This window comes from Peromyscus californicus, unplaced genomic scaffold (assembly GCF_007827085.1).
Source record: "Peromyscus californicus insignis strain IS unplaced genomic scaffold, ASM782708v3 Scaffold_7__1_contigs__length_154581171, whole genome shotgun sequence".
NCBI classification, from domain to species: domain Eukaryota; kingdom Metazoa; phylum Chordata; class Mammalia; order Rodentia; family Cricetidae; genus Peromyscus; species Peromyscus californicus.
The window spans coordinates 89882661-89905448 of NW_026294595.1; the positions used below are offsets into that span (position 1 = coordinate 89882661).

The 22788-nt window shown below is 40.1% G+C and overlaps 1 protein-coding gene across 7 annotated transcripts in view; it reads left to right on the top strand.

The window, feature by feature from the left end:
- The window catches only part of Cdin1 (CDAN1 interacting nuclease 1), a 211334-nt gene that overhangs the window by 36360 nt on the left and 152186 nt on the right, over positions 1-22788 (top strand). For 5 of the 7 annotated variants that reach the window (XM_052723466.1, XM_052723468.1, XM_052723470.1 and 2 more), the window contains exons 2-3: positions 16467-16512; positions 17401-17465. In XM_052723466.1, coding sequence (XP_052579426.1) covers positions 16467-16512; positions 17401-17465 — 111 coding nt within the window. Of the gene's footprint in view, positions 1-16463; positions 16513-17400; positions 17466-22788 lie in introns of those variants that run through there. The other 2 variants (XM_052723473.1, XM_052723471.1) reach the window with 2 other exon arrangements.

Below are 22788 nucleotides of genomic sequence, written 5' to 3' on the forward strand. Positions count from 1 at the left end.
TAACAGAACTATTTTTATTATCACAGTCATGGCTAAGTGCAACAGAGCCTGGTTCCTAATGAACTCTATCCATGTTGCTATATTCCTTATCATAAATAAGTACCATGGCAGTAGGTATTTACTGAACAGTCACCCTTTATTGTAATTCAACAGAATTGGAGAGAAGTTAACACACAGGAATGGTCTAGCAGTTAACAATGAGCAATGTCTGTTTGTGTAGTGCAGTCTTGATGACTGAACTCCATCTCTGCTGGTCCTCTGGTGTCCTGAAGACACATGGGAAAGCAGGGAAACTATTTCCAACAGTGTTAAGATGGATCTATTGGAGTCAGTGTAAGTGCTGAGAGTAACTGCCAAGAGGATCTGATTGTGAATCGAGAATAAAAGGCCTGTGGTATGATTTAAAATTTTGTTTCATAAGGGAAAGGCTTAATGCATCTGAAGACATTCCATTTGTTGTTTTATCATTGCCAGCATTTATTATTAAAGTGCGTGGTTGTGGAATAATTATAGTCCATATCATGGTGATGTTTTTAGAGAAGATTGAAAATCTGTGCCTCTTTCAAGTTAATGTAGCAGGGAAAACACGGCATCTGTTGAGGTTTCAGATACTTTGCCTGATCTCCTAAGAGTACTGTGGAGGCTGTTTAGAAGCCCTGCAAGTACTGAAAGGTGCTTTTATGTTAATTGATGTGTTTCCTTGTTAAATGAGAACCATAAGCATGGTAAATTGAGCTTGGATTGGGGAGAGAGCCTAATAAAAACACTACAGGACTGTTAATACCATTATGTTAAAATAACAGAATTTGCCGGGAGGCGGTGGCGCATGCCTTTAATCTCAGCATGTGGGAGGCAGAGGCAGGAGGATTTCTGAGTTCGAGGCCAGCCTGGTATACAGAATCAGTTACAGGACAGCCAGAGCTACACAGAGAAACCCTGTCTTGAAAAAGCGAAACAAACAAACAAAAGTAGCAAACAAACAAGCAAACCCAGAATTTATTTGAGATGAAGATAGTAATGATGATAGTGGTTTTATCTACAGTTTTTATAACAGTTATGAAAACTGGCCAGTCATCTTTATCAGTTTTATTTGAGGTCTATATAATCTATTAAATTAAGACAGGTTAGGAGAGAAGTACACATACTGTACACAAAAAGAAGAAGGAAATAGTTAAATGGTTTTAAACTACTTTGAACTTATTCTGTGAAAAGTTTGGAAAGAAACTGGATTTTCTGCATGGATTGACAATGTTGTGGACTCACAATTAAGCTCACCTCTGAGGTTCTCTCCCTTATGATAGCAGAGTTGACCTAATGACTAGGATTCTTGAATACTTTCATGAATGGAGGAGTTGTGTCGAGAGGAAGAATAAGATGAATAAAAATAAGATGAAGATGAGGGGTCACCATGGGATACAACCAGGTGTGTTCATGAAAGCAGTGTATGGAACCGAGAGGATGGGGCTCACATTGGTCTTCTGTGGACATAGATTCTGAGTTAAACTTAAGAGCCAGCCTAGCTCAGCCCTAGACCTTGAAGAATTAATTAGCCATCTGAAAATATTGGCAGAGTCAGTGAGTAATCACCCGTCCTCACAGTGGGACCTATTGTGTAGGGTCACAGCACATCATAGTCTCTGCCTGCTGCGGTGAAGTCCATTAGACTGAGTAATTGAAATCACAGAAACTTAGTTTCTTACAGTTCAGAGGCTGGGAGTCTGAGGTCTGGGTACAAGGATGGTCCAGTTGTGGTAAGTTTTCTAGATCTCTCCTTTTTTTTTTTTTTTTTCTTATATGGCCACTATCCCATCATGATTTCCTACCTTGTGACTTCATTTAAGCCTGGTCATTTATTTTCCAAGGTCCTCATCTGAAGGTACCATTACACTAGGGGTTATGGCTTCAAAATGGGAACATTCTGTCCACACACCTGTTAATCCTTTGGGGCGAGTTGAGGGTAGCCTATGGGGTGACTCATTGGGTTGATCTGTGGTCATGACTAGAATCCTGTTTCACTTTCTTATGTAAGTGTTGCCATTGATTTTTTTAAACATTTCTCTTTACTATTTACCATTATTTTCTTATCTTTTTAAAAAAAATTTATGCGTTTTAGATCAGATTCTAATATAATTTTATTTAAAATGAGTTCTACAAAAGTATACATGTATATATTTAATTTTTTTACTTTTGTGTGTGTGTGTGGGGGTGTGTGTGTGGGGGGGGGTGCATCCAAGTACATGTCAGCAGAGGCCAGAAGAGCATATCGGGTTCTCTGGAGCTGGAATTACTGGCTGTTGTGAGCCCTCTGAAGTAGTTGCTGGAGCCTAAACTTGACTCCTCTGGAAGAGCAGTATGTGTACAACTGAGCCATTTCTCCAGCCCCTGTTTTTGTAGGTTATATGTATATGGTATGTTAAAATTACATGTGTAAATGATACATATAATAATATATTTTTATACAAATTATATATACATGTAATATGGGTTTGTATCAGGCTACCTTGATTTCATAGAATAGTGATTAAAGTAAAATGTCATGGCAATTACAAATATTTTAAAAAAATTTTCTTAAATGTTTCATTGATTTGCATGTAGTTAAATTAACCCTTTTATGCATATTTTAGAAAGTTTTGATAAACATAGCTGCTGTGTCACCATAACCATAAAGTAAAATGGGGAATACATCTTTCCCCTTGCTGTGATCTGAATGTATCTCCTAAAATTTGTGTGCTGAGATGTAATGATCACTGTGGTAGTATAAAGAGGTCATGCCTTTAGGGGATCATCACACAATAAAGGCAGGCCCTCTTGGGTGAGTTGGGGCCTTATTAAAGGGACCGAGTGAGGGGGCTGGAGAGATGGCTCACAACCACCTGTAACTCAAGCTCCAAGGTGTCCAAGGCCCTCTTCTGTTCATGCACATGCTTAGAAGTGTAAATACATTGAAACACAGAGGGGATCTTGAGGGAGCGTGGTCGTGTTCTTGTATTCCTTTGCCGTGAGGATACTTCGCTGTTCTTCTGGAGGACACAAGTACCAGGTACCATCCCAGAGACAGAAAGGAGCTCCTTGATCCTGGGTTTCCTCGCCTCTAGAATTGTGAAAAACAGATTCATGTGCTTTATAAATTTCCTAGTCCTGGGTTATTCTGTTATAGTACTACAAATGAACCAAACTATTCCCTAAAACCATTTTTTGTCCCTTTCTGTTCCCCGATTCCTAGCACCTAGGAACCTTGATCTGCTTTTTGATGTGTGTGTATCTTTCCACCCCAGAATGCCATAAAAAGTGAATTCTGCTGAATGAGCGTTTTGTGTTTGGCTTCTTCTAATAGCATATTTGAGACCCACCCATGCTGTTGTGTACACTACTGCAGGCTACTAGTCTTCTGTGGGAAAGCATTTGCTTTTCCTTCCCCTGTGGATGTCTGTGCTGCTTTCAGTGTAGAAAAGTGCTACGCAATTGTGTAAAGGGCTTTGAAAGCTAGAAGTGTGTCAAGTCACATCACACTTGCTTTTGATAAGATGTGAAGAGTTCAGGATTTGATAGATGTTGGACTGCGTTAATGCTGTGGTGGGTTGAGACTTTGTGGGACATTGGGTTAGGATGAATGTATTTTATATGTGGGACAGATGTGAATCTCTGGGATCAGAGGGTAGATAATGGTAGGCTAAGAACCAGTCCCCTTAAACATGTGAGGTTTTAAACTATGGAACCTCTAAATGTCATAGAGATTTAGGCTCTTTGCTGATGTCATTAACTTAAGGGTTTTAGGGAAAGGAAAGTATCCTGAATTGTATTAGATGGGTCCTATATGGAATGAATGTTTCCTTGGAAAAGGGAGACAGGGGAGGTTTTACCACCCACATACATAGAAGCCAATGTGAAGCTGGAACAGAGTGCTCTGAAGATGTTTCTAAGGAAAATTTTTAGGATGCAACCACTAGTTAAGGAATGAATGCTGGTAGCCACCAGCAGCTGAACGAGACGGGGAGTGGATTCTTGTCTAGAAATCAATTTTGGGATAGTAATGTTACTTTTACACTTCTTGCCCCCCCTGAACGATGAGAATAAATTTCTGTCAAGTTTATGTTAATTTTTCAGAGTAGCCACAAGAAACCAGTGTTTGGCTATAGAATTTTGTTTGTTTATATGTTTTGTTTTTTGTTTCTTTGTAGATTAACACTGAAGGACTGGAGGTGTAGTTCAGTGGTAACATGCTGGCCTATCACCTGAAGGCCCTGGGTTTGATTTCCAACATCCTACACACACACACACACACACACACACACACACACACACACACACACACACACTGTTAAAAACAAAAACTGATTCACTTGAGGGCTTTGTTTGTTTTTTAAAGCAACTGTGTTTAGAAAACCAATTGTAGTAGATTGGAATGAATCATTTTTTTTTTTTCTTGTAGCACTGAATGTTAATGTCTAAAAAACTAACAAGACTGTTTGGGACCATGTTTAGATTCAAGAGTTCTGTGTAAGGAAAGATGAAAGGATGTGATGGAGCACAAACAGTATTGGCTAGAGGTAGACAGTTGTCTCATTAATGACAGTCATATCATGAGTTGCCTATGAAACTTACTGAACATTATTAGACAATTGATTTTTGTCACTAACAAAAGTTAAAACTTGTTCCTTGGTATTTTACTTTGTATTTTAAACCTGTCCTTTGTAAATGCTTTTCTGGAGCCAAGTTCATGTTAAGAATATGATCAACTCTGTTTTGCTTAACATTAGGCCATTGTGATAAAAAGTCTTGTGAACTAAAGTCAAGATTCAGTTTGCAGCTGTGAGAAAGAGGTGAAGGAGTAGAGACTTTATACATAATCAAACATGCGTGGATCATTTCCTGGGATTGCCTAGTTCAAGGCAGAAAGCCCCTAAAAGAAAAATCAGTACTTGAGGACTATGGCCATAGTTCAGTGAGTAGAGTGCTTGCCTAACATGCTGAAAGCCCTGAGCGCCATCTCCAGCACTGCACAGAGTAGGCACAGTGGTACACGTCTGTAATCCTAGTACTCAGGAAATGGAGGCAGAAGGATCAGGAGCTGAAGGTCATCCTCTAGTATGTTCAATGCCTGATCTACATGACATCCTACCTCAAACAAATGAACCAACCAAAAAAAAAAAAAAACAAACAAACCCCACAATTCAGTATCTGAATTGGAATTGTGAATTGGACTAATTTCCTATTTTATTTATAAACATATCCATATATTATGCAGTGATATTCTAAGTCAGTTATTCGGGTAACTATCTGGTTTATCTTTTATTAAATATCTGGGTTTATTCTTATATTAGGAAAATAAGTTTACTGTGGGATTCTGGGGCTTCAGCAGTGACGTTATTATGGCATTATATCTATGAAGTGATTATGCTGTCCTAGAGAAAGTGGTACTTTATAATCAGTGCTGGATGATGGGAGCTATTTTTCTATCTTCTTACCCTATGGTCTAAATTATTTTAGCTACCGGAAATCTTAATAAACAATTAATGGCTCTGTTTCTTTGCCTAGAACAAAACTTCTAAGTTAGACCTGTACAGAAAGTCCACTTTCTGGGTGACTTCTGGTCGGTATTAGGACAGAGGCACAGCTTTTTGCTAACTGTAGTCAGACTTGGGACTGTGAGAGCAAGGGGGGAGGCATGATACGGCACACCTGTACTCCAGGACTCTGGAGACTGAGGCGGCAGGTATGAGTCTGAGGCCACTCTGGGTTACATAGAGAGACCTTGCTTCAGAACAAGGTCTGAACAAAGCAAAACAAAAAGACTAAAAAGAGAACTGCAACCAATCTAACTCTCAGAGAACTGCTAGTCATAGGATTTCAAGATAGAAATAAATTTTTAAGGAGACCAAGAAATATTGACTTTTCTCTTTAGATTTTAAACACCTTCTGAATAAAGGTATCCCCTATTTGTACTTTCTTTAAAAAAAAATATAACTTTTCTTTTTTTCTTGTGATGCCAGGGATGAGACCCAGGGCCTCACATGAGGCAAGTGCTTTCCATTGAGTATTTCCAGTCCCAGTGTGAGAACCTTGCTATTTGTGAAATATATAAGGTGTGCTCCAGAATTTATGAAGGTTCTATTCTCAAGAGCTGAAAAACTCTCCTAAGTCAGGGAAAAATTATACATACCCTGGAAAAATAATGACTTGTCCAGTTGTGAGATCATATAAAATTATGTGTTTATATTGGGAGATGGGGATAATTCATGTTATTGGAACTGCCATGGGGGAAAAAATAAAGTTTTGATCTCATACTCATTTTTTTTCTCAACTTTTATTGATTCTCTGTGGATTTCGAATCCTGTTTCCAGATCCCACTTATCATCCATCCCCTCTCTTCTGCCCTCTGCCCGTGCAACCTCACTGCCAAAACAAAACAAATTAAGAGAGAGAGAAGAATCTCATTGTGGAAGCTGTAGTATGGCCTGTTGAGTCACACGGTTTACCCTTTAGTCCATTCATCTTACTTGTAAGTGTTCATTGCTATGAGTCATTCATTGATCTTGTTTGAGGCTCTGGCGTCTGCTACACCACTAATAATGGGCTCTCTTGGGGCTCCTCTTGGATATCCTGTTGTTGTCCTGTGTTGTGGAGATCCTGCAGTTTTGGATCTGTAGGTTCATCCTCTTCATCTGCTCCAACAGTTCATAGATGCAGTGGATCTTGGGGTGGGCCACTTCATAGCCCTGGTTCTGGGCCTGGGTGGTAGCTGAGTTGGTCAACCCACTAGCTTTCCCTCATGGTCACTACCAGGGTGAGCTCTCCAGCACTGAGGCTCGTTCACCCAGTGTGGCCTGCAGCAAGGGGTGGGGCCAGTTCTCCTGTTCTCAGGCCCCCAGATCTAGCCCACTTACACTCACCCCACCAGAGCCAGCTCTACTGTTTCGCCCAGGTGAGGTGCAGGGCCCTCTCTCCCAACTGCTGCAGAGGTTATATGGGGCGGGGTGGGGGACGGCAAATGGGGTGTGTGTGTCAGCTCTCCTGGGTGCGGCAGCTGCTGAGGGGCAGGGCCAGTTCTCTCACTCTCCTGACCCCAGGGCCAGCTCTCTCACCTGTCACAGGTAGCAAGGGGTGGAGGCGGAAGGGCATCTTTCCCTCACCCATGCCACCGCCTCAAACTAATTTTTGATCCTTATTTTCTTTCGATCCATAGTATAAGCTTCACCATTATAAAACAGCACACGATTAATTCAGTAGTTTTTAGTATATTCATGAAATCAAGTAGCCCTCACCACGACCTAATTTTAGAGCATTTTCTTTCTAAGAAGAAACCTCATACACATTAGCAAGTACCCTCTGTCTCCTGCAAACAGCCTTGGCAACCACTAATGTACTTTTGGTTCCTGTGGGTTTTCTTATTCTGGACAGTTCATGTAAATGGAATCTTATAGTATCTGGCCTGGCCTTTGTGATCAGAGGTTATTTTGTTTGTTTGTTTGTATAATGTGTATAAGGTTTTCTGTGTTAAGAGTGTAGATCAGTGCTTAATTTTCTACGAGATAATATTCTAGTATATGAATATACCACATTTCAGTTATCCATCATCAGCTGATGGGCATGTGGATTATGTCTATCCGTGTCTGTTATGAATAGTGCTGCCTAAACACTTTATGTAGGATTTGGTGAGGACACATTTTCTGTTCTTGACATATCTCAAGGAGTTTCACTGCTGAGTCATATTGTAACTCCTTAATGTCTTTTAATTTATTATTGTTATTATTATTAATGTGTGTGTGTGTGTGTGTGTGTGTGTGAGAGAGAGAGAGAGAGAGAGAGAGAGAGAGAGAGAGAGAGAGAGAGAGAGAGAGAGAGAGAAACAGAGAGACTGAGAAAGAGTGTCTGTATGGATGAGTGCTATGGCACTTGGAGGTCAGCGGCTCGTTTCCAGGAGTTGTTTCTCTCCACTGTGGGTTCTAGAGATCAACTCAGGTCGTCTGGCTTGCATAGCTCAGTGCTTTTACCTGCTGAGCCATCTCACCAGCCCTACTTTGTGTTTAATATTTTAAAGGGCCAAGGAAGTTTTCTAAAAATCTGCACCATTTTCAACCTGCTACCCTTGTATGAAGGTTCTTCTTTCCCTCATTCTTGCCAACACTTGTTAATGTCTATGGTTTTTCATTAGCATCACTCTAGCCAGTGTAGGCTAGTCCTTTGTAGTGGTGCTTTCCCTAATGCACGAGTCAGCCTTTTGCGTCTACTGGGAGATGGATCTATTCAAGCTCTTTGCTTATTTTAAAATTAAGTCCATGTATTTTCACTAAATAAGAATGGGAAGGTGGTAGAAGTCCATTTTCTTTGGCTATATTTCCCCTCATTCCTGTACAAATATATATTTTCTCAAAATGTGAATATTTATGGCTTACAGTATGAGTTCCCTTTTCCTATAGAATAGACTGTTACAACAAAGTTGCCTATAAAGCAAGTCCCCTGATTTATATCATAGGAAAGGAATTTTTTTTTATAAAACCATAAACCATTGAAAGACAGTATATGATAAAAACCATACTTTTCTAAGGCACAAAATTATTCCCCATAAAAATCTATAATCATATTCAACATATAAAGCCCTACAAATCCTGACATATCAATGTGTGGCAGTTTGTCACACAAGTTCAGAACCTTCAGCATGGTGCCAGCTGAAAACACTAGTCGTAGCTATGAGGGGAGGATTTAGTCATTAAGAAAGAGTTGCTTTTGAAGATGTCAGATGCAAACTTGGGGTTTGGGGACGTTGGTGATACAAGTTATGTTCTAGTGTGTTCTTCCTTATTTGTATTTACAACTTAATTTATGTACATTGACATATGTACATTATGATTACTGACATTATTGAACTGTATTGAAATTTCATCATATTCCCATTTTCTCATCTACTGTGATGACATCATAAAGTATTACACCGTTAAGTTCCACGTGTAATGCAACTTAGGTTTTCTTTGACTTACCTGATGTAGAAGAATGCTTCATATGCCAAATTACCTTACCTCTGTGGTCTTTAGCTACTGTCCCTTTGTAAAGGGAAAAGGTTGACCTTAATGTTCCATCTTCTCTCCAGAAATACCCATTAACACAAATGACTGGAGCAAATAGTGACAACGTGAGATGTGAGAGTATCCTGTGTTCTGTCGTTACCCCCAGAGTAGAAGCTTAAAGAGATTTAAGAGGGATGAGTGTTGTGGACTTGAGAACAAGCATGGTAATGTATAGTTGTGTGGCATCTAAGCTGCACAGGGGTGTGAAAGATGCCAAGGATTGTTAGAAGTTAGAAAGACGGCCAGGCTGAGTGAGTCCTCAGTGCCCAACTTGTAAGTTGGAGTATCATCCTATAGGCAACAGACAATGACACGGGGTTTGGAAGCTGAGAGAGTAACATAAGCAAAATGTCTCTGCAGACCATTGGTGGTGGATCGGAGACTGTGCCAGAAGCTGTGGGTGTAGGAGGCAAGGGAAATGAATCGGGAAGCTATTCAGTCATGTAGGGGAGTGGGCAGACGTGAAACGAGGTTTTTCTGTTTTTAATGGTAGACTCAACAAGAAGTGGTGAGATGTCCCAGCCCGAGGGAGAAGCGTGAGTCTGGAATGACTGAGGCATTCCTAGCTCATGTCTCTGCATTTATGAAAAATAGATGAGGGGATAGGGACTGAAAGCATGTTTGTGGGAACGGAAGGAGATGGTCAATGGTCAAGTTGATTGAGAGATATCTGTGACCAAATAGGGGGAAATCCCTACTAGAAACTCTCATTAAGATCAAGATTGCTCTAACCCCTCCCTGTACGTTTTTGTGTACGTCCATATATTTGGGAGCCATGGAAGTAGTTGGTGGGAGCACAGCTGGATGCACTTTCAGCTGGATTAACATGTAGTGTGAAAAGGGGAAAGGTTTACGAAAAGTCTCTGGAAAACCCAGGAAAGAAAGCAAACAGCCATTGAAAGGTAGGTAGAAAGACAGTTAAATCTGGAATCCAGAGGAAGAAAGATTTCTTCAGAAAAGGACAGTCAAAGGAGCACATGTTTCAGAGAGATCCACCAGCAGAATGTTGTGTTGAGCTTTGATTATGAAAATTCCCTATGAGGTCATTTGTTGAACGTTTGGTCCCTTGTTGGTGTCTCTTTTAGAAGGTTTGGAAACCTCAGGAGATGGGACCTAGTTGGAGGCAGTAGGTCAGTAGGGTAAACCTGGTCTCCAGCCCCTTCCTCTCTGCTTCTTGGCCTCTGTGAAGTGAAGCGCCCTCTCCCTCCACAACCCCAGTGCTTTTGTGTTCTGCCCAAGCACTGGGGCCATGATACCACAGAGCAAGCCTTCAGAAGCTGTGAGCCTAAATCACTTCCTCAGTAGGTTGTTTTCTTAGGTCACAGCTACTCAAAAGTAAGTAAGCAGATGGCTTTGAGATTTAGTGATTAAGATGTCTGTGACTTTTGCTTCCGTTGAGGGTGGGACAGAAGTCAGATTGCTGTGAGCTAGAGGCTTAATGGGATTTGTGGACCCAAAGGCCTGTTAGACCAACGATGTATTGATGGGAAAGAAGTGATAAACAGCCAGACATGGTCTTGTTCCCTATAATCCCAGTACTCAGGGGGGGAAAAAAGAGATGGATGGTAGTTTGAAAGGAAGGCAGCTGTGGGTTAGGAAAACAGAAACATACTTGGAAGAAGGTGAGGAATAGTCAGGGGAGAGAAAGAACTAGAAGAAAGTTGAATTTTATCCAATGTGGGAAATAGTATCATCACAGGCTGCTGTCAGGTCCCACTGTATATTAATCTTTTCTCTTGTAATAAAATGACTACAAGTTTAATTCAAAGCTTCTCATAGTGTCGTTTAGTAAGATTTATCAAAGATAATCGTTGCAGAGAGAAAAGTTGAAATTTAAAAAGGTGGCTGGTAAACATTTCCTATGAATTTATAATTTATATAATTTGGTAAGTTAGCAGAATTACTTAGGAGAAAAATGACCAAGATTCTGTACTGGCTGGTGTAATTAAGTATTCGTCACCTAGACTTCTTATTCTTTATCTGATTTATGTTATGGCTTGTTCTGAAAAGTTAATACTTAATTTTAATTAGAAAGGTATAGATACTAAGACTGTAATTAGTTGAAACATTTAGAATAGGAGGCTTTAAAGCAGAGAGAATCCTGGAGATCGATTTATCTAACAGCTCTTTAGTTCTTTCCCTGTGTTTACTACTTAGTTTCATTATAAAATGTATCTTGAGATACAAATGTCTAGAGATAATATAAGGAGCCTCTTCATCTCTCTGTTTGCTTTAGATACTTTTTACTTCCATAGAAAGGAAACATTCTAACACTCTCTGCATTACCTTTCCCCATCAGATTAAAAAAAAAAAAGATGGACAATTGTGGGTATGATAGACACCTGCATTTCCTTCCCTCTTCCCCTTATGTGAGGTAGCCGTGGTTGAGCTGACTGCTGCTGTTCTTATACTACATCCAGAGATGCCCATGAAAAATGAATGGTTCTATTGTGATTTTATACTTTGGATAACTTATATAAAATGTAGATGTAATTCTATAACATGCTTTTCTTGGTAAATACTGTTTTGTTTGTTTGTTTTTAGTATTTGTTCATATTGATAATCTGCTTGTGTGAGTTCCCCACTTCCCACTCTTACGAATGTATTAAGTGTCCTTGGGAGTATGTTCTATCTTATTTGAAAATAAATGTACCATGTACTGCCTTAAGACTGGCACAAATGTCCTGCGTTATATAGTTTGTTAGGGCTCTGGATATTAGCTCAATTCTAATATCTAGCAAACGGTTTGGGTTTTTCCTGAGTGTTCATTTTGCCATTATTACCCTCAGTTTTGTGCATTCCATCATTATTCCATATTTTCTAGAGGTAACTTAGGTAAGATTTTTAATTTTTGAAGATAACATTTTTTTTTTGGGGGGGGCTACCCTTGAAATCCTTAAATCTAGTTTAATTACACTTTGGTGAGATGTAGTCTAGTTATGTCCCAAGCAGTACTTTTGACAGGATTATAGGAGAGGGTTTAGAGAGCAGGTCTAGGAAAGATGCAGGGAGCACTTCTGAACATCTCAAGCTTTGAGATGGGACTATAAACATGCATCACCCCAAAAGTAAATGTGAACTGTAAGTAATGAACTGCACCTCTGTCTGATGTCATAGACATTAGATCTCATAGACATGGTAGATGAGGAGCCAGGTACCAAAAAAAAAATGTGTATTGCATAGGACATTTCTTTAAATGTCTACCAATAGGCAACACTGACTTCTAGAATACATACTTGTCATGGAAGAACTAAAGGAAATCAAAGAAAGATCAGAAGAATTATTCCTTAACTGGGAAGGATGATGATTGCCTAGGTGTCCCTCAGGATGCTGAAGATATTGACCTAAATGGTTTTCTTCCATCTTTAAAAGAATGTTAATTTCTTATGCTGCATATTTATTCCATGTGGTATTTTTTGCTCTATTCACAATAATTTAAAAAGAATTCTAGTGGAATGGATGAATGTGTTTCTTTTATGATGAAAGAATATTACAAAAACCTGTGTCCCACTCAAGATTTTAGACATTCTATTTGTGTATATCCATATTCTTTGGATGCAGAATGAAAACATAGGCAGGTAGATAGATGGATGTTGGCAATGGAAACTGGATTCTACAGAATATGCTCTTTGTAAGTGGGAAACTCTTCATTAAATTTTGTTTCATAAGATTAACACCTTAGAAAGTGTTTTCACCATTTATACTTAAGATGTTAAGGTATGAGATGGAAATAACATTTGAGTAAAGCACACCTGAAGTCTGATAGAAACGCCCGAGCCAGTAGTGGTAGTTTAAGTGCACCTTAGCTGTGGAGAGGGTAACGGACAGTACCTAACAGTCCTCTTACTCGGACTGTTTCCTGCCATCAATAGTTCCTTTATCTCCCAACACAAAAGGGAAATTGTATTTGATGCAGCTGATTAAAGGAAAACTGCAATTTGATTTTTAAAGATGGGAATATTATCTAAAGCCATTTAATTTGGTCAAAACATTTGACCTCTGTGGCTTCAATTTTCTATCTTAAAAAGCAACACGTTCCACCTTTCAAGGTGGTCTGTGGTATAATACAACCTCATAAATGCTTGGGCAGAAGTGTTAGCCTACATGGCTGGCAGAACTATTTTCTAGGAACTGTTAGGAAGGCACAAGTATCACGGGAATTAAGAATTTAGGTTCTAGAATTGGATGTGGATTTCTATTCAGCATTTTATCTAGATGCTTAATTGTGTGTTCTAAATTAATGTTTCTTCCTGCATTTCTTCATCCTTGCAATAAGGATATTAGTATGGTAGGTGAGGTTGGAGTGTAGTGAGTTAACCTACCAGAACTGGACACGAGACAGCCTGGACTTTCCTCTTCCCATGGTGTGAATTACATGCCGGAAACTGCACGTGGCGAAACTCATTCCAACTGTGAAAATACTTGCAGATGGAGTCTCCACAGCCCATCGCCTTTGGCTGCAGGAGGTGTTCGAGTCCCTGCCCCACACTCTGCCCTCTTGCAGTGTGCTCCACAGACTATCCTCTCATTCTGGCCTACAGAGGGAATTCCTCAGTGCCCGCCCGTCCCCTTCTGCTATCATAAAGACTGGCCGATAGTCCGCTACACTCTTTGGTGCTGTCGCGTTGCAGTTCTGTGACTCTGTGGCCTTCCCACCTGTCTCGGGGGTACTTTCTCTCTAGCAGCCTTCTCAGCATCAGCACCCTGAGGAGCGTGCGGAAGAAGACACTGGGGTCGGCGCTTTGGTTGCACCAAGGCTCCTTTTCTGGATTTTATCACATGACACTTTTTCAGGTCCTTGCCTTGATCGACACATACTAGAGCAGAAGGTTGGCCAGCAAGTTATTCAGCAGAGGTCACTTATTTTTCTGCAGCTTTGCTTTGTTGAACAAAACCAAAGCATTCTGGGAGCCAGTCTTCCTTATTGATATAACATGAGTTGTGTTCTGGTTTTGGTTTTAATCAGTTTTTTTCTTTCAACAGTGTTTGTGGATGGGACTCTTCTAGCTTCCTTTTCACAGAGAAACTTGCCTGTTCCGTTAGTCTCTGTCCATGATTTTAGCTGAACTGAACTGAACAATTTAAAGACCTCCTCTAGCTAAATACATGATCTCATCCTACAGTACTCCCAAGTCCTGACCAGACTCACGTGGAACTGTTTATTTCTGCTGTCCCCCACCCCCAGCCCCCAGACAGGGTTTCTTGATGTAGTCCTGGCTGTCCTGGAATTCACTCTGTAGCCCAGGCTGGCCTCAAACTCAGAGATCCCCCTGCCTCTGCCTCCCAAGTGCTGCGATTTTACGTGTGCACCACCACGTCTGGCATCTTTTTTCTTTCCAACCAAATGCTTCTGTCATACTTTTTGAAACCTAGACGTGTACCTTCTGTGTACTGCGAAATGCTTAATAATGTCAATCTATTTTGTACTATGAGGAGAGGTCTCTTAATCGTGCATAGATATGAAGCACTTAACTTTTTAAAGTAGTTTATACAAATTGGACCTTCATTTTGGCATCTTTTTCAGAGGCTTTTATCAATAACCCTACCAAAATATGTGATTTGCATGTTAAGTTCAGGCAAGCCAAACATACATACGTACATACATACATACATACATATAATTGGGTTTTTAAAAGATGGTTTCCAACTTCAAAAGGAAATTGAAAAAAAATGACTAATGAATTTATAATTGTCCTCGGTTATTTCTTAGTACGCTGACATATTGAAGCAGTTCTTTAATTAAGAGTCCACTTTCTTTGGTGAACATCTATAGATCCCCCCCCCCCAACTCCCGAGATGTTCCCAATCTGTCTCTGTCTCTCTCTTTCTGACTTTCTTTCTCTTCCTGGCCCCCCTCCCTCCCCCAAGATAGAATTTCACTCTGTAGCCCAGGCTGGTCTGGTACTTGCTATGTAGACCTCAAACTTGAAGCAGTCCTCCTGCCTCAGTTTCCAGAGTGCTGAGATTGTTATTAAAATTATTATTATTATTATTATTATTATTATTATTATTATTATTGTTTGGTGTTTCAAGACAGGGTTTCTCTGTGTAGTTTTGGTGCCTGTCCTGAATCTCGCTCTGGAGACCAGGCTGGCCTCGAACTCACAGAGATCCACCTGGCTCTGCCTCCCGAGTGCTGGGATTAAAGGCGTGCGCCACCACCGCCCGGCTCTAAAATTATTTTTATATGCATTTGTGTTGAATATGTGTGTATGCATACATGTATAGGTGCATGCATGCCATGGCACAGTGGAGACCAGAGGACAACTTGCAGGACTCTCTTTCCCATGTGAGTCCTAGGGATTGAACTCAGGCTGTTAGTACCTTCAGTCACCAAGCCCTCTTGCTGCCGCTGTGATTTGTTTGTTTGTTTGTTTGTTTTAAACCTTCTCATATAATTTGGTCCTGGAGGAGAGGGTCAGAAGCCAAACCCATGATGGTTTCCAGAAGCTGCAGGCACTGGCAGTGAGCGGGCAAATGTGGAGGTATTTTTATTTCAAACTCTCTGAACTGCTGATCCACTTGGGAGGTTTCATTCATAAATAAAAAAAAATTAATATTCACAGAGTGTTGGCATACTGTGAAAGTCAAATTATTTAAAGTGCAGTGTCTTCAGTTTGCATTTACTAGAAGACTATATCAGAAATTGTCACTATCAACAGTGGATATATCCACCAAGGGCAGTCAGAAGGCAGCAGTGGATGCTGTTGACATTTAGAGAAAGAAACATTCTGTTCTATCTCTAAAGGGGACAGTTGCAGAAGCAAACGCCCTATTTCAGAAGAAGATTTTCCCAGGTTGCCTCACTGCCCAGTGTTTGGTGCTGTGACATCCTGGTTAACTGTAGTCTTTGGGAGTGAGGCCTTCTGCAGACCACTACTTCCTGCTGCCCTTGCTTCTGTTTTCAGAGCTTGCCAGTAAGTGAGAATGTTCCATTGGCTTCTGGGTTACCTCTAGTAAAGATCAGTGTTTCCCCCATGAAACTGGGACAGCCAACAAGATAAACCTGGGAATGCTGTCAGGCAGTGTAAAGTAGGTGCTCCCTACTGTTCCCAAGAGTAGGTCATTTGTGTGTGGCAAGAAATCTTTTTCTTGTGGTCCTCCGTGGTATAAAGCCACATTTTATACTACAGATATGATGCAGTCATCTCGAGGTTGCATAGAATCCAAACGCTATGCTTCCTGCATCAGGACCGGTTCTTTTCCCCATCCGCTCTTCCTCTGTCCTTGACCTCGCAGCAGGAAGCCTTTGTGTGAGGTTCTCATCTGGAACAACTTCTCCACACTTGTTTTCGTGTTCTGTTGGATTACAGGGCAGCGGGCCTACCTTTGAAGGTCCTTTCTCTTTTATTTCTTTGCTGTGCACTCCAGTAATTAACTTTGTCCTTCTTTTATTTGTTCCAGTCAATCGCAGGCCACTCTGCTGAGCATCTTCTCCCAGGAGTACCAGGTTAGAAGTTTTCTTCTTTGTGAGGGTTGACAGGTGCCTAATTGAATGATGAATGTCCCTTTATTTCTTTGTAATTGAACTGCCAGCTCTCTGATTGGGTTGGAGGATGTTCTCCTTTCCACATCAAGCACCGCCTGCGTCTCAGTGGAGGCCTGCCAAGCCTACCCATCCATCTGTCTAATAACATCTAGCCTTTGCTTATTTGGTGGACCTGTAATAAATTATGCTAAACCATTATTATTCTGACAATAATAATTTCCCTGTGTTGCGTGGCTCCATGTGCTAAATGTTTGCTGACTTGCACTGTCGGTGCCGCTTCCCATTGCTGACAGAGATGATGATAAATGACCACTGCTGGAGTGGCAGAAGGCAAGAGAGGCAGAAAATGGAGTCATTTATCATGAGATGACAGGTGTCAGTCAAGTGGCAAGTCTCTATGGAATTACTTTTTGTAGTTTTCAAATAAGTTGTTTTTAAGCAATGTTCTTCCCGGTTAAATATGGCAATTGGATTGTAAAACCCGAGTGCAGAGGACTTAGATGGAATTGAATTGAGGGAAAATTAATACAAAGGTTGAAAGAGGGAACAAGTTTTCCTTTGCCCTCTGCAGCCCTAAGCAAACTTATTTAGATTCAATTACTATGACCCTGGTGGCTTTTACATATATACTGTACTTGTGGTACAGTCTGAAGACATCCCAGTCAAGCAGGAGATTAAAATGCATAGAAGTGGTAGCAGGAAAGGAAATCCTGCTACCACCCCAGTCCCCAAGCCATTACCCGTTTGCCCCGTATGCTTGCCAGTGGGATGAAGAAATATGTCTTTGCTGTTCTTGAACCTGATGTGTGACACAATATTAAGATTTTTTTTCCTTGCGTTTTGTTTCAGAAACATATTAAAAGAACACACGCCAAACATCACACTCCAGAAGCGATTGAAAATTATTACCAGAGGTATGACCTGCCTGCCCCACTAGAGGGTATCACAGTACCTATTAATTGTGATAATTATTATGAATAAATTAGATCATTAAGTTGACTTTCTATACAGTTTTAAGACTGTTATTTAAAACTGTTAGTGTATTTGGCAATAAGTTTTTAAGTGCTTTCTTTGGCATGTGTGAATAATATGACGATGCTGTCAGTTTAGGTGTGTATGTGTGTCCTATATGCAGTGAATTCAGTTATTACTGAATCTTATTTGGCTACTTGAAACTTTAAATAAGCCACATCTTTTATGCATGTATACATTCACATATGCATATGCCACACATGTATATGTGCAAGTTTTCAAAGCAGTTTTCATTTATTTCTTATTCAAATCAGCAAGCTGAAAAAAAAAAAAGTGTGATTGAAATCCAATGTAGTAATTTGCCTTCTATCTGTTGGGTTAGCCGTTTTAGGTATTTAAGAAAGACCTTCATCAAATAAGCACTTTATGGAGACATGTCATTTTATGTAACTATCATCTTTTAATGAGGGCTTTATGTTTTTAAGAAAATTTTGAGTGTTAAACCAACAGCATAGTGTTCAGAGAATATTTAAATTTCAGCTTTATTTATTATTCTGAGATGAACAGAACTTTTAAAATGGTTCTGATTTTCTTAATTCTGACATTTGTTACCATCATTTTGATGTCTGAATAAATAACAATAAATGGTAATGATACAAACCAAATTTTCCTTATCGTTCAACTGTTGATGGACAACTAGGTTGGTTCATTTTGTTAGCTATAGTGAATAAAGCAGCAATAAACATGGGGTTCGAATATCTCTCCATGGTAGGGTCTGGAGTTTCTGGGTTTGGGCCCAGGAGTGAAAGAGCTGAGGCATATGGTAGTTCTATTTAAAAATTTTTGAGAACCCTCCAAACTGATTTCCACAATGGCTGTATTAATTTGCACCCCACCAACAGTTGAGTTAGGATTCTTTTCTCTCCACATTTCTCCAACATTTGATATCAGATTTGTTGATGAAAGCCATTCTGACTCGGTGAGGGTGAGATGGTATCTGGTAGAAGGTCATCAAATTGTACAAACTTTGGGGTCTGGCTAATTTGGGTGTGTGACGTTTTTATCTATTTGCAAGTTTTTAAATAATAAAGTTTATGTAATTTAAAATAAATTGAGGGTTAGAGAAGCTATTGAAATTGGATTTTCTTTTAAAAAAGTCCTTCACTATATATATATATACACATATATACATATATATATATATACACATATATACATATATATATACACAAACACCAAGCCTAGTGGCACAATCTTGTAATTCCAGCTTTGGGGATGCCAAGGCGTGAGGATCTCAGGGTCACAGCCAGCCTTGGTAACTTTGTGAGACCTTGTCTCACAATTAAAAAAAAAGAGAGAGAGGGTTTGGTTTGCAGTAGTTTGCTTTGCAGTAGGGTGTGTAACACTTGCTTAACTTGTGCAAGGGCATAGGTTCGTTCAGTCCCCAGCACTAAAAAAGAAATGTGTAAGTAATTACTGATATGTGAATTATTTTTTCTATTATCTTGATAGTTTTACTTTAAAAATAAAAAAAATTATTAAGTATAGTTACTGAGTAATGAACAGTGAGTAATTAGAGTGGGTGGTCATGAGGGTATAGAAATATATTTGTTTCTTTGCATTTTTAAGTATTAGAGTCTCAGTTATGGTGAGACATTAAATCATTTGAAATAAAATCAGAACTAAGGCTGTAATAGAGACTCAGAGGAAAGGCTTCCCACTAGTGTCTCGATCCCCTGGCAGTTCCCTCTGTGTATGTCTGAGGGAGCCAGCCATATGTCACCTTTCAGGCAGACCCACCTCACCAGCCTGTCGTTAAAAATGTGCGGGTCAAGCATCTTGGGTTTTGCCAAGGTAAATTGGCTTTAAAAGGTTCTTGTTTGTTTCTTAGGTTTTTTTTAGAATAAAGGCAACTTGTGTTTTATCTATACACATTTAAGCAATGGGAAAATGTTAATAACAACTTATTTAATTTTTTTCCTTTATAAAAGTAATACCACCTGCTGTGAAAATTAAGCACATTTGTGATGGCATAGAAAGGAATGAATGATTGCCCATAATTGTGCCACTCAGAGATAACTACTGGTTAAAGTTTCATCTCAGCCTTCTGACAACCCATTTTTACATAGATGAGGTCATATTATGTGTGCAACTATAAGTCCTGGATTTTATTGTGGAAAAATGTATGTGATGTAATATTATTTTGTAAAAAGCCTTTTCTGTTATTAGTTGCCTTCCTTTACCATGTAAAAGACTGAATTTCCAGGTTATTCTTCTGAGGCCCAAATGTGTCCCCAGTGCCCTGATATTGGAAACAATGCTGTGGTAAACATCTTGATACTTGACTCAGAGACACTGGTTGATCTCTGTGTGTGTAATTACTGGTGCAAACAATGTGCACATTTAGAAATTGATTATATGTTGCTAAATTATTGTCTAGAAGCATCTTGGTTATATTTCTGCTGGCAATATGAGAACCTCTGGATCCACATTCTAGTTGTGATTGAGATTATGTCAGTTGGGCATTCAAAGTCAGAAGTTACTGTGAGAGCACCATGATTCTCTTAAAACGTCATAGGATCAAGATAGTAGTAGAAAGTGTGTTCCTGGGCTTTTGCCTTGGTGGGGAAATCTTTTCAGTTGGATATTTACAGACAGCCTGTGTTCATTTGAAAATAGCTCTCTATCCTTTTACACTGTGCTAGTTTATTTCCATACAGGAACATCCTTGGTGAAATTTATCTTGATTCTTCCAAATGTTCACATAGGCTTTTATGCACACACATGGTTGGGCTCCTAGTTCCTTTTCTTATCACTGGGTCCAGGATCCTGACAAGTGTAACCTAAGGAAGGAAGGATTTGTACTGACCTGTGGTTTGTGAGTGTATTCTGCATGGCAGAGTTCATGGTGGCAGACTCCTCATAGACAACAGGGAATGCTGATACTCAGCTGACTTCCTCCTCTTATCCCTAGCCCTCCTATTCCCTCCTCTGTTCCCCACCCTCAGCACCTTCAGCACCCTCAAACACTCAACTCTGGGTGATTCCAAAGCCAGTCAAGCTGACAATGAATATTGATCGATGGTCAGATCTGTAAGTTTCTATCAGTAGCAAGTTTGGCAATCCTATCTCCCATCCCTTCTAACCACACTGGCTCAGGAAACAGCTTTAGGAGCTATACAGAATCAGATCAATTGAATTTTCTAAGGTGTTGACGTGGAGAAAAGAATTGTTGAGACCTGATATTGACAGTGCATGATAAAGCTGGATTCTGAACATTGATTCCACTGTGATGCTAATCTTGAAAGTCACGTGACTGGATTGACAATGCCTGAGAAGAGAGTAAACACACTTCTTATTTTAACTAAACAAGGGCGTTTCTGGATAGGAATAACTGAAGAGACCAGAGCTGCTTTGTGTGCAGGTCACACTATTCAGCAGGTTACTGGGAGGGTGTCTTTGGAGCCTACATCTTGCCCTGGCCCCTTCCTGTCTGTCTGCTTCCTGGCTGACATGAGGTGAGTAGCTTCTTTCACCCACAGTGCCTCTCTGCCATGATTTAGCTCTCATCTCAGACCTGAGTGATAGAACCAGACCGTGTCCCAAGCCGTGAGCCAAAATGTCTTTCCTTCCTTGGGTTGGTTTTATTGTCATAGCAAGAAAAAGCTGAAATGTCCAGTAGCACCATTTATTGCACATTACTGTCCTGCTGATAGCTGCCCATGCCCATGAGAAAAAGAAAATACCCGCCTTCAGCTATTCTGTGGAACAGAAGATAGCTGTGTCCCTAAATATAGGAATTTCAGTAAGAGAAGTGTTAACAGAGATGTTTACAGAGTCCAGCACAGCTGTCTATTATCCCTATGGAGTGTCCAGAACAATGGTCAACAGACCCTGTTTCGAAATAAGAGTTGCCTTTACTGGTTTGTTGGGAAGCAGAACATTCCAGAAGGAGAGAAAACAGTGGCAGAGTTATGGGTTTTATGTCTTTTGAGTGAGGACTGAGCCTGGGGTCTTGTGCGTGCTGGGGAAGAGCTCTACTGCCGAGCTCTATCTCCAGCTCCAGTTCTATTTTTAAAATAAGGACATAATGTCATGACCGTAGATCTTCTACTCAGACATTATAAAATAGGTCTTCTCTCAGAGTCTTTTTTATTGTGTGGGATGTATGTAAATGGTCATGTGGGTGTGTGCATGTATGTGTGTATGAGTGTGGGTGTATATGAGTGTGGAGGCCAGAAGTTGACATCATGTTTTTCTAGATAGCTCTTCACCTATTTATTTATTTACTTCTTTTTCTCTTATTTGAGATAGCGTCTCTGAGGGGATCTGGAGCTGAGTGATTCAGTTCCACTGGCTGACCAGTGTGGGTTGTCGTAATCCTTCTGACTGTGATCTACCCCCCTCCAGCACTGCAGCTTCAGATGTGCGTCACTGTGCTGGCCTGGGTAGATTTCATCAGTGCCTTGAGGTTGGGTTCCTCACATGAGCTAGCAAGGAGCCTTTGTACTCACAGCACTTTGTACTCCCAGGAATTTGCACTGATTGAATATATGCGGACTCCTACACTGGGGTTCTGTTTGACCAACTCCTGCTTGTTTAAACGTGTTAGAAGCTTCCATTGTGTATTATCAATATAGTGATAGATGCATCTCTTATAGGAAATCATGCAATTTTGACTCAAAACAACAGTTCTCTAGTATAAGTACTTTGCCCCCGAAACACAAATCTTGGCTTACTCCTTACTTTATGCAAGACTCAAGTGCCACTTCCTTAGAGGTGGGCTTCCTGACCAACTCACCTAATTTTAAATGTTACCATAGCATGTATTACATATTTATGTCTTCCATTTTTGTTTGTTTGTTCTATTGTTGTCTGAAGACTGTCATATCTTTGTAATGATAGAGACAGGGATATTTTCTTCCCTGTTGCTTCTTCAGAGCTGAGATTAAGGCCTAAGCCAGAGCTCTCCAAAGTATTCGAAGTATACATGAATGTTAAGTGGTCAGTGCTAAAGCTGCCATGATGACGGTATGCTGTTAAAAACTGAACCCAGGGTTGGAACTCTTCGAGAGTTTGTGCTTCTCACACTTATTTGGTGTGACATGGCCACACACACAGGTTGATTATTTTATTCTTGAGCAGACTTGTCAGGGCACTGGAAATATAAGCTGAAGTTTTTCATCCTACCTATTTCCCAGGGGCTCTGTTCTTTAAACCACCGTTGCTATGTTTTGGGTTCTTTATTTGTCTTTGGTGGGGGGC